At 44.2% G+C, this 14,981-nt stretch overlaps 1 protein-coding gene across 2 annotated transcripts in view; it reads left to right on the top strand.

Annotated features, from left to right (window-relative positions):
- The window catches only part of LOC109886198 (anoctamin-1), a 155,454-nt gene that overhangs the window by 24,244 nt on the left and 116,229 nt on the right, over positions 1-14,981 (top strand). For both annotated transcript variants that reach the window (XM_031815549.1, XM_031815550.1), the window contains 4 exons: positions 5-60; positions 216-260; positions 7,369-7,433; positions 9,106-9,240. In XM_031815549.1, the coding sequence (XP_031671409.1) occupies positions 5-60; positions 216-260; positions 7,369-7,433; positions 9,106-9,240 (301 nt within the window). The remainder of the gene's footprint in view (positions 1-4; positions 61-215; positions 261-7,368; positions 7,434-9,105; positions 9,241-14,981) is intronic.

Here is a 14,981-nt window from a genome sequence, read left to right as displayed (position 1 = left end):
TCAGGCATCACCACATTAATAGCTAAAGGTGTCTATGATTCAGCCTTCCCTCTCCATGATGTAAGTTCCTGTCCTTCCAGCTGCACATACAGTATTTGTGATGATGTTACTGTTAACCTCGTGATAATGTTGCTATTGGTAACGCAAACTGTAATACACTGTGAGCTTTCTAATTGTGATGTGATTGGTCTGTCTGACTCCTCCCCTCTCTGCAGGGGGATTATAAGGTTGTGGGTCACTCTGAGAGGAATGACAGACAGGTAACTACTGCTCTACTATACTATAATATACTGTTGCTACAACCAAGATTGTTTGTTACAATGGGAAACCACACACTGAATGAAGGAATAAATAAACACTCACAACAATAATCAGATGAGGCATGACAGTCAGTAAATTAGGTGTCAACTGCCAAAACCACAACGAAATGACCAAAGGTCTGCATGGAGAGGGGAATCTCTTGCTGAATGGGGAAACGACCAAAGGTCTGCATGGAGAGGGGAATCTCTTGCTGAATGGGGAAACGACCAAAGGTCTGCATGGAGAGGGGAATCTCTTGCTGAATGGGGAAATGACCAAAGGTCTGCATGGAGAGGGGAATCTCTTGCTGAATGGGGAAATGACCAAAGGTCTGCATGGAGAGGGGAATCTCTTGCTGAATGGGGAAACGACCAAAGGTCTGCATGGAGAGGGGAATCTCTTGCTGAATGGGGAAACGACCAAAGGTCTGCATGGAGAGGGGAATCTCTTGCTGAATGGGGAAACGACCAAAGGTCTGCATGGAGAGGGGAATCTCTTGCTGAATGGGGAAACGACCAAAGGTCTGCATGGAGAGAGAAATCTCTTGCTGAATGGGGAAATGACCAAAGGTCTGCATGGAGAGGGGAATCTCTTGCTGAATGGGGAAACGACCAAAGGTCTGCATGGAGAGGGGAATCTCTTGCTGAATGGGGAACGACCAAAGGTCTGCATGGAGAGGGGAATCTCTTGCTGAATGGGGAAACGACCAAAGGTCTGCATGGAGAGAGGAATCTCTTGCTGAATGGGGAAACGACCAAAGGTCTGCATGGAGAGGGGAATCTCTTGCTGAATGGGGAAACGACCAAAGGTCTGCATGGAGAGGGGAATCTCTTGCTGAATGGGGAAACGACCAAAGGTCTGCATGGAGAGGGGAATCTCTTGCTGAATGGGGAAACGACCAAAGGTCTGCATGGAGAGAGGAATCTCTTGCTGAATGGGGAAACGACCAAAGGTCTGCATGGAGAGGGGAATCTCTTGCTGAATGGGGAAACGACCAAAGGTCTGCATGGAGAGAGGAATCTCTTGCTGAATGGGGAAACGACCAAAGGTCTGCATGGAGAGGGGAATCTCTTGCTGAATGGGGAAACGACCAAAGGTCTGCATGGAGAGGGGAATCTCTTGCTGAATGGGGAAACGACCAAAGGTCTGCATGGAGAGGGGAATCTCTTGCTGAATGGGGAAACGACCAAAGGTCTGCATGGAGAGAGGAATCTCTTGCTGAATGGGGAAACGACCAAAGGTCTGCATGGAGAGAGGAATCTCTTGCTGAATGGGGAAATGACCAAAGGTCTGCATGGAGAGGGGAATCTCTTGCTGAATGGGGAAACGACCAAAGGTCTGCATGGAGAGGGGAATCTCTTGCTGAATGGGGAAACAGTGGCTTTATGCCACAGCTGAGCTGTCACAGGTATACCCCATCAGCCATGACGACCCTCCCAGCTCCGCCCACCTCTCCTACTCCGCCCATCAATCTCCTGCAGGAAGTAAGCGCAGCAAAACCCAGTAGACAGAGCAGGGAGGTGCCGTAACACTGTACTCTACTACAGTGCTTCCCAAACTGGGGGTTGGGACCCACTTGTGGGTCCAGGTGGGTCACAGGATTTAGCTTTAAAACTGCAACATTTTCTCTCTGCTGCCGATATGTTTTTTTTTCACACTCAACCCTTACGTTGGGTCACGATAACACACCTCAATTGGTGGGCCATGAAGTAAAAACGTTTGGGAAATCCTGATGACTGTACTATACTCTACTCTGATGTCTGGACTCTACTCTGATGTCTGGACTCTACTCTGATGACTGTACTCTACTCTGATGACTGTACTGTACTCTACTCTGATGACTGTACTGTACTCTACTCTGATGACTGTACTGTACTCTACTCTGATGTCTGGACTGTACTCTACTCTGACTGTATTGTACTCTACTCTGATGACTGGACTGTACTCTACTCTGATGACTGGACTGTACTCTACTCTGATGTCTGTACTGTACTCTACTCTGATGCCTGGACTGTGCTCTACTCTGATGTCTGGACTGTGCTCTACTCTGATGTCTGGACTGTGCTCTACTCTGATGTCTGGACTGTGCTCTACTCTGATGTCTGGACTGTACTCTACTCTGATGACTGGACTGTACTCTACTCTGATGTCTGGACTGTACTCTACTCTGATGTCTGGACTGTACTCTGATGTCTGGACTCTACTCTGATGTCTGGACTGTACTCTACTCTGATGTCTGTACTGTACTCTACTCTGATGACTGTACTGTACTCTACTCTGATGACTGTACTGTACTCTACTCTGATGACTGTACTCTACTCTGATGTCTGGACTGTACTCTACTCTGATGTCTGGACTGTACTCTACTCTACTCTGATGTCTGTACTCTACTCTACTCTGATGTCTGTACTGTACTCTACTCTGATGTCTGTACTGAACTCTACTCTACTCTGATGACTGTACTCTACTCTACTCTGATGTCTGTACTCTACTCTACTCTGATGTCTGTACTGTACTCTACTCTGATGTCTGTACTGAACTCTACTCTGATGTCTGTACTGAACTCTACTCTGATGCCTGGACTGTGAAATCCTGATGACTGTACTATACTCTACTCTGATGTCTGGACTCTACTCTGATGTCTGGACTCTACTCTGATGACTGAACTCTACTCTGATGTCTGGACTGAACTCTACTCTGATGACTGTACTGAACTCCACTCTGATGACTGTACTGAACTCCACTCTGATGACTGTACTGAACTCTACTCTGATGACTGTACTGTACTCTACTCTGATGTCTGGACTGTACTCTACTCTGATGACTGGACTGAACTCTACTCTGATGACTGTACTGAACTCTACTCTGATGACTGTACTGAACTCTACTCTGATGACTGTACTGAACTCCACTCTGATGACTGTACTGAACTCTACTCTGATGACTGTACTGAACTCTACTCTGATGACTGGACTGTGCTCTACTCTGATGACTGGACTGAACTCTACTCTGATGACTGGACTGTGCTCTACTCTGATGACTGGACTGAACTCTACTCTGATGACTGGACTGAACTCCACTCTGATGACTGTACTGAACTCTACTCTGATGACTGTACTGAACTCTACTCTGATGACTGGACTGAACTCTACTCTGATGACTGGACTGAACTCTACTCTGATGACTGGACTATACTCTACTCTGATGACTGGACTCTACTCTGATGACTGTACTGAACTCTACTCTGATGTCTGTACTGAACTCTACTCTGATGTCTGGACTCTACTCTGATGACTGAACTCTACTCTGATGACTGTACTGTACTCTACTCTGATGACTGTACTGAACTCTACTCTGATGACTGTACTGAACTCTACTCTGATGACTGTACTGAACTCTACTCTGATGACTGGACTGAACTCTACTCTGATGACTGGACTGAACTCTACTCTGATGACTGGACTATACTCTACTCTGATGACTGGACTCTACTCTGATGACTGTACTGAACTCTACTCTGATGTCTGTACTGAACTCTACTCTGATGTCTGGACTCTACTCTGATGACTGGACTCTACTCTGATGACTGTACTGTACTCTACTCTGATGACTGTACTGAACTCTACTCTGATGACTGTACTGAACTCTACTCTGATGACTGTACTGAACTCTACTCTGATGACTGTACTGAACTCTACTCTGATGACTGTACTGAACTCTACTCTGATGACTGTACTGAACTCTACTCTGATGACTGTACTGAACTCTACTCTGATGACTGTACTGAACTCTACTCTGATGACTGTACTGAACTCTACTCTGATGACTGGACTGAACTCTACTCTGATGACTGGACTGAACTCTACTCTGATGACTGGACTGAACTCTACTCTGATGACTGAACTCTACTCTGATGACTGTACTGAACTCTACTCTGATGACTGTACTGAACTCTACTCTGATGACTGTACTGAACTCCACTCTGATGACTGTACTGAACTCTACTCTGATGACTGTACTGAACTCTACTCTGATGACTGGACTGTACTCTACTCTGATGACTGTACTGAACTCTACTCTGATGACTGTACTGAACTCCACTCTGATGACTGTACTGAACTCTACTCTGATGACTGTACTGAACTCCACTCTGATGACTGTACTGAACTCTACTCTGATGACTGTACTGAACTCTACTCTGATGACTGTACTGAACTCTACTCTGATGACTGTACTGAACTCTACTCTGATGACTGTACTGAACTCTACTCTGATGACTGTACTCCACTCTGATGACTGTACTGAACTCTACTCTGATGACTGTACTGAACTCTACTCTGATGACTGTACTGAACTCTACTCTGATGACTGTACTGAACTCTACTCTGATGTCTGGACTCTACTCTGATGTCTGGACTGAACTCTACTCTGATGACTGTACTGAACTCTACTCTGATGACTGTACTGAACTCTACTCTGATGTCTGTACTGAACTCTACTCTGATGACTGTACTGAACTCTACTCTGATGTCTGGACTGTACTCTACTCTGATGACTGTACTGAACTCTACTCTGATGTCTGTACTGAACTCTACTCTGATGACTGTACTGAACTCTACTCTGATGTCTGGACTGAACTCTACTCTGATGTCTGTACTGAACTCTACTCTGATGACTGTACTGAACTCTACTCTGATGACTGTACTGAACTCTACTCTGATGTCTGTACTGAACTCTACTCTGATGACTGTACTGAACTCTACTCTGATGTCTGGACTGTACTCTACTCTGATGACTGGACTGTACTCTACTCTGATGACTGTACTGAACTCTACTCTGATGTCTGGACTGAACTCTACTCTGATGTCTGGACTGAACTCTACTCTGATGTCTGTACTGAACTCTACTCTGATGACTGTACTGAACTCTACTCTGATGTCTGTACTGAACTCTACTCTGATGACTGTACTGAACTCTACTCTGATGTCTGGACTGAACTCTACTCTGATGACTGTACTGAACTCTACTCTGATGACTGTACTGAACTCTACTCTGATGTCTGGACTGAACTCTACTCTGATGACTGTACTGAACTCTACTCTGATGTCTGGACTGAACTCTACTCTGATGACTGTACTGAACTCTACTCTGATGACTGGACTGAACTCTACTCTGATGACTGGACTCTACTCTGATGACTGAACTCTACTCTGATGACTGTACTGAACTCTACTCTGATGACTGAACTCTACTCTGATGACTGTACTGAACTCTACTCTGATGACTGTACTGAACTCTACTCTGATGACTGAACTCTACTCTGATGACTGTACTGAACTCTACTCTGATGACTGGACTGAACTCTACTCTGATGACTGGACTGAACTCTACTCTGATGACTGAACTCTACTCTGATGACTGTACTATACTCTACTCTGATGACTGTACTGAACTCTACTCTGATGACTGGACTGAACTCTACTCTGATGACTGTACTATACTCTACTCTGATGACTGTACTGAACTCTACTCTGATGACTGAACTCTACTCTGATGACTGTACTGAACTCTACTCTGATGACTGGACTGAACTCTACTCTGATGACTGGACTGAACTCTACTCTGATGACTGAACTCTACTCTGATGACTGTACTGAACTCTACTCTGATGACTGAACTCTACTCTGATGACTGAACTGTACTCTACTCTGATGACTGTACTGTACTCTACTCTGATGACTGGACTGAACTCTACTCTGATGACTGGACTGAACTCTACTCTGATGTCTGTACTGAACTCTACTCTGATGACTGTACTGAACTCTACTCTGATGTCTGGACTGTACTCTACTCTGATGACTGTACTGTACTCTACTCTGATGACTGTACTGAACTCTACTCTGATGACTGTACTGAACTCCACTCTGATGACTGTACTGTACTCTACTCTGATGACTGTACTGAACTCTACTCTGATGACTGTACTCTACTCTGATGACTGTACTCTACTCTGATGACTGTGCTCTACTCTGATGTCTGGACTGAACTCTACTCTGATGACTGTACTGTACTCTACTCTGATGACTGTACTGAACTCTACTCTGATGACTGTACTCTACTCTGATGACTGTACTCTACTCTGATGACTGTGCTCTACTCTGATGACTGTACTGAACTCTACTCTGATGACTGGACTCTACTCTGATGACTGTACTGAACTCTACTCTGATGACTGTACTGAACTCTACTCTGATGACTGTACTCTACTCTGATGACTGTACTGAACTCTACTCTGATGACTGTACTCTACTCTGATGACTGTACTGAACTCTACTCTGATGACTGTACTGTACTCTACTCTGATGACTGTACTCTACTCTGATGACTGTACTGAACTCTACTCTGATGACTGTACTGAACTCTACTCTGATGACTGTACTGAACTCTACTCTGATGACTGGACTGAACTCTACTCTGATGACTGGACTGAACTCTACTCTGATGACTGTACTGAACTCTACTCTGATGACTGTACTCTACTCTGATGACTGTACTCTACTCTGATGACTGTACTGAACTCTACTCTGATGACTGGACTGAACTCTACTCTGATGACTGTACTGAACTCTACTCTGATGACTGTACTCTACTCTGATGACTGTACTCTACTCTGATGACTGTACTCTACTCTGATGACTGTACTGAACTCTACTCTGATGACTGGACTGTACTCTACTCTGATGACTGTACTCTACTCTGATGACTGTACTCTACTCTGATGACTGTACTCTACTCTGATGACTGGACTGAACTCTACTCTGATGACTGGACTGAACTCTACTCTGATGACTGTACTGTACTCTACTCTGATGACTGTACTCTACTCTGATGACTGTACTCTACTCTGATGACTGTACTCTACTCTGATGACTGGACTGTACTCTACTCTGATGACTGTACTCTACTCTGATGACTGAACTCTACTCTGATGACTGTACTCTACTCTGATGACTGGACTGAACTCTACTCTGATGACTGTACTGAACTCTACTCTCTGTTCTGTCTAAGCTGCTGCATGATGAGTGGGCCAGATATGGAGCCTTCTACAAATACCAACCTGTGGACCTCATCAGGTATCAACATTACATGATTACTACATGACATTATCATTGGGTGTCGGCATTACTACATTAATACCACATTACCAACAATACTATGTTATAACAACATGACATTATCAGATGCCCACATTACCACAACTATATTACATTATTACCCGGTACCAACAATACAACATTATTATTTCATAACATTATCACCAGGTGCCTACATTATTGTTACATCATCAGGTACCTACATTATTATTGCATTATCATTGGGTACCTGCATTATCATTACATCATTAGTTACATACATCATTATTACATTATCAGGTACCTACATTACTATATTATTACTGCATTACAATATCATCAGGTACCAGCATTACTACAATGTTACCATATTACTATGTTATTACTACATATATCAGATACTAACATTACTATGCTATTATTACATTACCATCAGGTATCAACATTACATTATTACTGCATTACATTATCAGATACAAACATTACCATGCTATTACTACATTACATTATCATTGCATTACATTATCAGATACCAACATTACTATGCTATTATTACATTACATTACCATCAGGTATCAACATTACATTATTACTGCATTACATTATCAGATACCAACATTACTATGCTATTACTACATTATCAGGTATAATCATTGCATTGTTACTGCATTACATTATCAGGTACCAATACTATTATTACTACATAGATCATTAGATACCATTATTACTGCATTACATTATCAGATACCAACATTACTATGCTATTACTACATTATCATCAGGTATAATCATTGCATTATTACTGCATTACATTATCAGGTACCAATACTACTATTACTACATAGATCATTAGATACCATTGTTACTGCATTACATTATCATTGCATTACATTATCAGATACCAACATTACTATGCTATTACTACATTATCATCAGGTATAATCATTGCATTGTTACTGCATTACATTATCAGGTACCAATACTATTATTACTACATAGACCATTAGATACCATTATTACTGCATTACATTATCAGATACCAACATTACTATGCTATTACTACATTATCATCAGGTATAATCATTGCATTATTACTGCATTACATTATCAGGTACCAATACTACTATTACTACATAGATCATTAGATACCATTGTTACTGCATTACATTATCATTGCATTACATTATCAGATACCAACATTACTATGCTATTACTACATTATCATCAGGTATAATCATTGCATTGTTACTGCATTACATTATCAGGTACCAATACTATTATTACTACATAGATCATTAGATACCATTATTACTGCATTACATTATCATATTTTTTTACAGAGCAATTTACAGGAACAATTAGGGTTAAGTGCCTTGCTCATGGGCACATTGATTACAATTAAAATAATTCTCGCCTGGTCGCCTCAGGGCTTCAAACCAGCGACCTTTCGGTTACTTGCCCAACGCTCTTAATCGCTAGGCTACCTGCTTCCCCCTCATTAGTTACCAACATTAGTAGATTATTACTACATTATCATCGCTCATTATTACTAGTGAACGCAAACCCTAACAGCAGCCTCATCAGGTATCAGCACCAGTCTCTAATAGTACATTACAATGCTGCATTATATTAAGGATCACACATCTGACTGCTGATGACCTCTGACTTACAGGAAGTACTTTGGGGAGAAGATTGGTCTGTACTTCGCCTGGCTGGGCGTCTACACTCAGCTGCTCATACCAGCCTCTATGGTTGGGATTATCGTCTTCTGCTACGGCTGTTACACTGTGGATATGGACGTACCCAGGTACACACACACACACTCCAGCTACATGTCAGGTACACACACACACTCCAGCTACATGTCAGGTACACACGCACACTCCAGCTACATGTCAGGTACACACGCACACTCCAGCTACATGTCAGGTACACACACACACAGACCAGCTACATGTCAGGTACACACACACACACACAGGTCAGGTACACACACACACACACAGACCAGCTACATGTCAGGTACACACACACACAGACCAGCTACATGTCAGGTACACACACACACACACACACACACACAGGTCAGGTACACACACACACACACACACACACACAGACCAGCTACATGTCAGGTACACACACACACACACACAGACCAGCTACATGTCAGGTACACACACACACACACAGACCAGCTACATGTCAGGTACACACACACACACACAGACCAGCTACATGTCAGGTACACACACACACACACAGACCAGCTACATGTCAGGTACACACACACACACACACACACACAGACCAGCTACATGTCAGGTACACACACACACACACACACACACCACACACAGACCAGCTACATGTCAGGTACACACACACACAGACCAGCTACATGTCAGGTACACACACACACAGACCAGCTACATGTCAGGTACACACACACACAGACCAGCTACATGTCAGGTACACACACACACAGACCAGCTACATGTCAGGTACACACACACACAGACCAGCTACATGTCAGGTACACACACACACAGACCAGCTACATGTCAGGTACACACACACACAGACCAGCTACATGTCAGGTACACACACACACAGACCAGCTACATGTCAGGTACACACACACACAGACCAGCTACATGTCAGGTACACACACACACAGACCAGCTACATGTCAGGTACACACACACACAGACCAGCTACATGTCAGGTACACACACACACACACAGACCAGCTACATGTCAGGTACACACACACACACACAGACCAGCTACATGTCAGGTACACACACACACACACACAGACCAGCTACATGTCAGGTACACACACACACACACACAGACCAGCTACATGTCAGGTACACACACACACACACACACACACACAGACCAGCTACATGTCAGGTACACACACACACACACACACACACACACACAGACCAGCTACATGTCAGGTACACACACACACACACACACACACACACACACAGACCAGCTACATGTCAGGTACACACACACACACACACACACACACACACAGACCAGCTACATGTCAGGTACACACACACAGACCAGCTACATGTCAGGTACACACAGACCAGCTACATGTCAGGTACACACACACACACACACACACCACACAGACCAGCTACATGTCAGGTACACACACACAGACCAGCTACATGTCAGGTACACACACACACACACACACACACACACACAGACCAGCTACATGTCAGGTACACACACACAGACCAGCTACATGTCAGGTACACACAGACCAGCTACATGTCAGGTACACACACACACACACACACACACACACACACACACACACACACACAGACCAGCTACATGTCAGGTACACACACACAGACCAGCTACATGTCAGGTACACACACACACACACACACACACACACACAGACCAGCTACATGTCAGGTACACACACACAGACCAGCTACATGTCAGGTACACACAGACCAGCTACATGTCAGGTACACACACACACACACACACACACACACACACACACACACACACACACACAGACCAGCTACATGTCAGGTACACACACCACAGACCAGCTACATGTCAGGTACACACACACAGACCAGCTACATGTCAGGTACACACACACAGACCAGCTACATGTCAGGTACACACACACAGACCAGCTACATGTCAGGTACACACACACAGACCAGCTACATGTCAGGTACACACACACAGACCAGCTACATGTCAGGTACACACACACAGACCAGCTACATGTCAGGTACACACACACAGACCAGCTACATGTCAGGTACACACACACAGACCAGCTACATGTCAGGTACACACACACAGACCAGCTACATGTCAGGTACACACACACAGACCAGCTACATGTCAGGTACACACACACAGACCAGCTACATGTCAGGTACACACACACAGACCAGCTACATGTCAGGTACACACACACAGACCAGCTACATGTCAGGTACACACACACAGACCAGCTACATGTCAGGTACACACACACAGACCAGCTACATGTCAGGTACACACACACAGACCAGCTACATGTCAGGTACACACACACAGACCAGCTACATGTCAGGTACACACACACAGACCAGCTACATGTCAGGTACACACACACAGACCAGCTACATGTCAGGTACACACACACAGACCAGCTACATGTCAGGTACACACACACAGACCAGCTACATGTCAGGTACACACACACAGACCAGCTACATGTCAGGTACACACACACAGACCAGCTACATGTCAGGTACACACACACAGACCAGCTACATGTCAGGTACACACACACAGACCAGCTACATGTCAGGTACACACACACAGACCAGCTACATGTCAGGTACACACACACAGCCAGCTACATGTCAGGTACACAGACCAGCTACATGTCAGGTACACAGACCAGCTACATGTCAGGTACACAGACCAGCTACATGTCAGGTACACAGACCAGCTACATGTCAGGTACACAGACCAGCTACATGTCAGGTACACAGACCAGCTACATGTCAGGTACACAGACAGCTACATGTCAGGTACACAGACCAGCTACATGTCAGGTACACAGACCAGCTACATGTCAGGTACACAGACCAGCTACATGTCAGGTACACAGACCAGCTACATGTCAGGTACACAGACCAGCTACATGTCAGGTACACAGACCAGCTACATGTCAGGTACACAGACCAGCTACATGTCAGGTACACAGACCAGCTACATGTCAGGTACACAGACCAGCTACATGTCAGGTACACAGACCAGCTACATGTCAGGTACACAGACCAGCTACATGTCAGGTACACAGACCAGCTACATGTCAGGTACACAGACCAGCTACATGTCAGGTACACAGACCAGCTACATGTCAGGTACACAGACCAGCTACATGTCAGGTACACACACACACACACGCAGACCAGCTACATGTCAGGTACACACACACACACACACACACACACACACAGACAGACAGACCAGCTACATGTCAGGTACACACAGACAGACCAGCTACATGTCAGGTACACACACACAGACCAGGTACACACACACACACACACACACACACACACAGACCAGCTACACACAGACCAGATACATGTCAGGTACACACTCTAGTCTTGTCTGTATGTAGGAGGAACATTGGCAGACTGGAAACAACAGCTGAACAGGAAATCCCTGGGACCTCATTTAGAAACGTTGTGTTTGCACAAAGTATGCCCCAAAACATGCCAGTTTTCAGACACAAAAAACTGAGAATGTTTTTTATCCTCCCTCAAACGTTAGACCATGCGGATATTTCTGGTGTTTGAAGTACTGCCAGAAGACAACAGTAGCCTAGTAACCGTATACAGGAATATATAACTAATCAGAACACCAGCTGAATATAACAGGATGCCATTAGTGACAAGAATCTATTTTATCTTTGCGTTCTAAAATAGAGGCATATTTCCTTCTGTTGAATTAATTTACATGATCACTGTAGATTAAATTCCTCACCTTTTGTGATGGTGTGACCAGTGTGATGGTTTCCTAGGCTACTAACGCAATAGCCTATAGACCTACAACCAGGTAGGATAGGCTATCATTCATCCCATCTGTCATTTTAAATGGACCCACTTCAGTAGTAAAAAGAGCAGCTGTTTCTGGTATTTTACTGATCTGAGGTGCACTTTAAGACTTTAGACCCCAATTCTACAGTGCTGCTGTAGATTACTGACCAAGATTGACAGCATACCCTGTTTCTGATTTTATGATTGATTACAACAGCAAATACGACAACAGGTTGTTTCCAAGTTAATTTTGCGATATTGACACAGATGTTATTGTTCGAAAAACAAGCCCGCTATAGTCATTTAAAGAGAGGCCCGTTAGCGGCCCCTATAGTCATTTAAAGAGAGGCCATTGATGGTTCTATAGTCATTTAAAGAGAGGCCGTTGATGGTTCTATAGTCATTTAAAGAGAGGCCCGTTAGCGGCCCCTATAGTCATTTAAAGAGAGACCGTTGATGGTTCTATAGTCATTTAAAGAGAGACTGTTGATGGTTCTATAGTCATTTAAAGAGAGACCGTTGATGGTTCTATAGTCATTTAAAGACAGGCCGTTGATGGTTCTATAGTCATTTAAAGAGAGGCCGTTGATGGTTCTATAGTCATTTAAAGAGAGGCCCATTACTGGCCCCTATAGTCATTTAAAGAGAGGCCCGTTAGCGGCCCCTATAGTCATTTAAAGAGAGGCCATTGATGGTTCTATAGTCATTTAAAGAGAGGCCGTTGATGGTTCTATAGTCATTTAAAGAGAGGCCCGTTAGCGGCCCCTATAGTCATTTAAAGAGAGGCCGTTGATGGTTCTATAGTCATTTAAAGAGAGGCCGTTGATGGTTCTATAGTCATTTAAAGAGAGACCGTTGATTGTTCTATAGTCATTTAAAGAGAGACCGTTGATGGTTCTATAGTCAATTAAAGAGAGGCCCGTTAGCGGCCCCAATAGTCATTTAAAGAGAGGCCCGTTGATGGTTCTATAGTCATTTAAAGAGAGGCCGTTGATGGTTCTATAGTCATTTAAAGAGAGGCCGTTAGCGGCCCCTATAGGCATTTAAAGAGAGGCCGTTGATGGTTCTATAGTCATTTAAAGAGAGGCCCATTAGCAGCCCCTATAGTCATTTAAAGAGAGGCCCGTTAGCGGCCGCTATAGTCATTTAAAGAGAGGCCGTTGATGGTTCTATAGTCATTTAAAGAGAGGCCGTTGATGGTTCGATAGTCATTTAAAGAGAGGCCCGTTAGCGGCCGCTATGGTCATTTAAAGAGAGGCCCGTTAGCGGCCCCTATAGTCATTTAAAGAGAGACCGTTGATGGTTCTATGGTCATTTAAAGAGAGGCCCGTTAGCGGCCGCTATGGTCATTTAAAGAGAGGCCCGTTAGCGGACCCTATAGTCATTTAAAGAGAGGCCCGTTAGCGGCCCCTATAGTCATTTAAAGAGAGACCGTTGATGGTTCTATAGTCATTTAAAGAGAGGCCGTTGATGGTTCTATAGTCATTTAAAGAGAAGCGTTGATGGTTCTATAGTCATTTAAAGAGAGGCCCGTTAGCGGCCGCTATAGTCATTTAAAGAGAGACTGTTGATGGTTCTATAGTTCCTCTGTGTTCTTTTGCCCATATTAATTGTAATTGGCCAGTCTGATATTTGGCTCTTTCCTGTGCAACTCTGCCTAGGAGGCCAGCATTCCGGAGTTCACTGTTGACGTTGAGACTGGTGTTTTGCGTTTACTACTTAAGGAAGCTGCCAGTTGAGGACTTGAGGCATCTGTTTCTCAAACTAGACACTCTAATGTACTTGTCCTCTTGCTCAGTTGTGCACCGGGGCCTCCCACTCCTCTTTCTATTCTGGTTAGGGCCAGTTTGCTCTGTTCTGTGACGGCAGTAGTACACAGCGTTGTACGAGATCTTCAGTTTCTTGGAAATTTCTCGCATGGAATAACCTTCATTTCTCA

The sequence above is a fragment of the Oncorhynchus kisutch genome, unplaced genomic scaffold (assembly GCF_002021735.2).
Source record: "Oncorhynchus kisutch isolate 150728-3 unplaced genomic scaffold, Okis_V2 Okis09a-Okis19a_hom, whole genome shotgun sequence".
Lineage (NCBI taxonomy): Eukaryota > Metazoa > Chordata > Actinopteri > Salmoniformes > Salmonidae > Oncorhynchus > Oncorhynchus kisutch.
The sequence above is the reverse complement of the archived record's forward strand: the minus strand, read 5'-3'. Positions and strand labels throughout refer to the sequence as shown.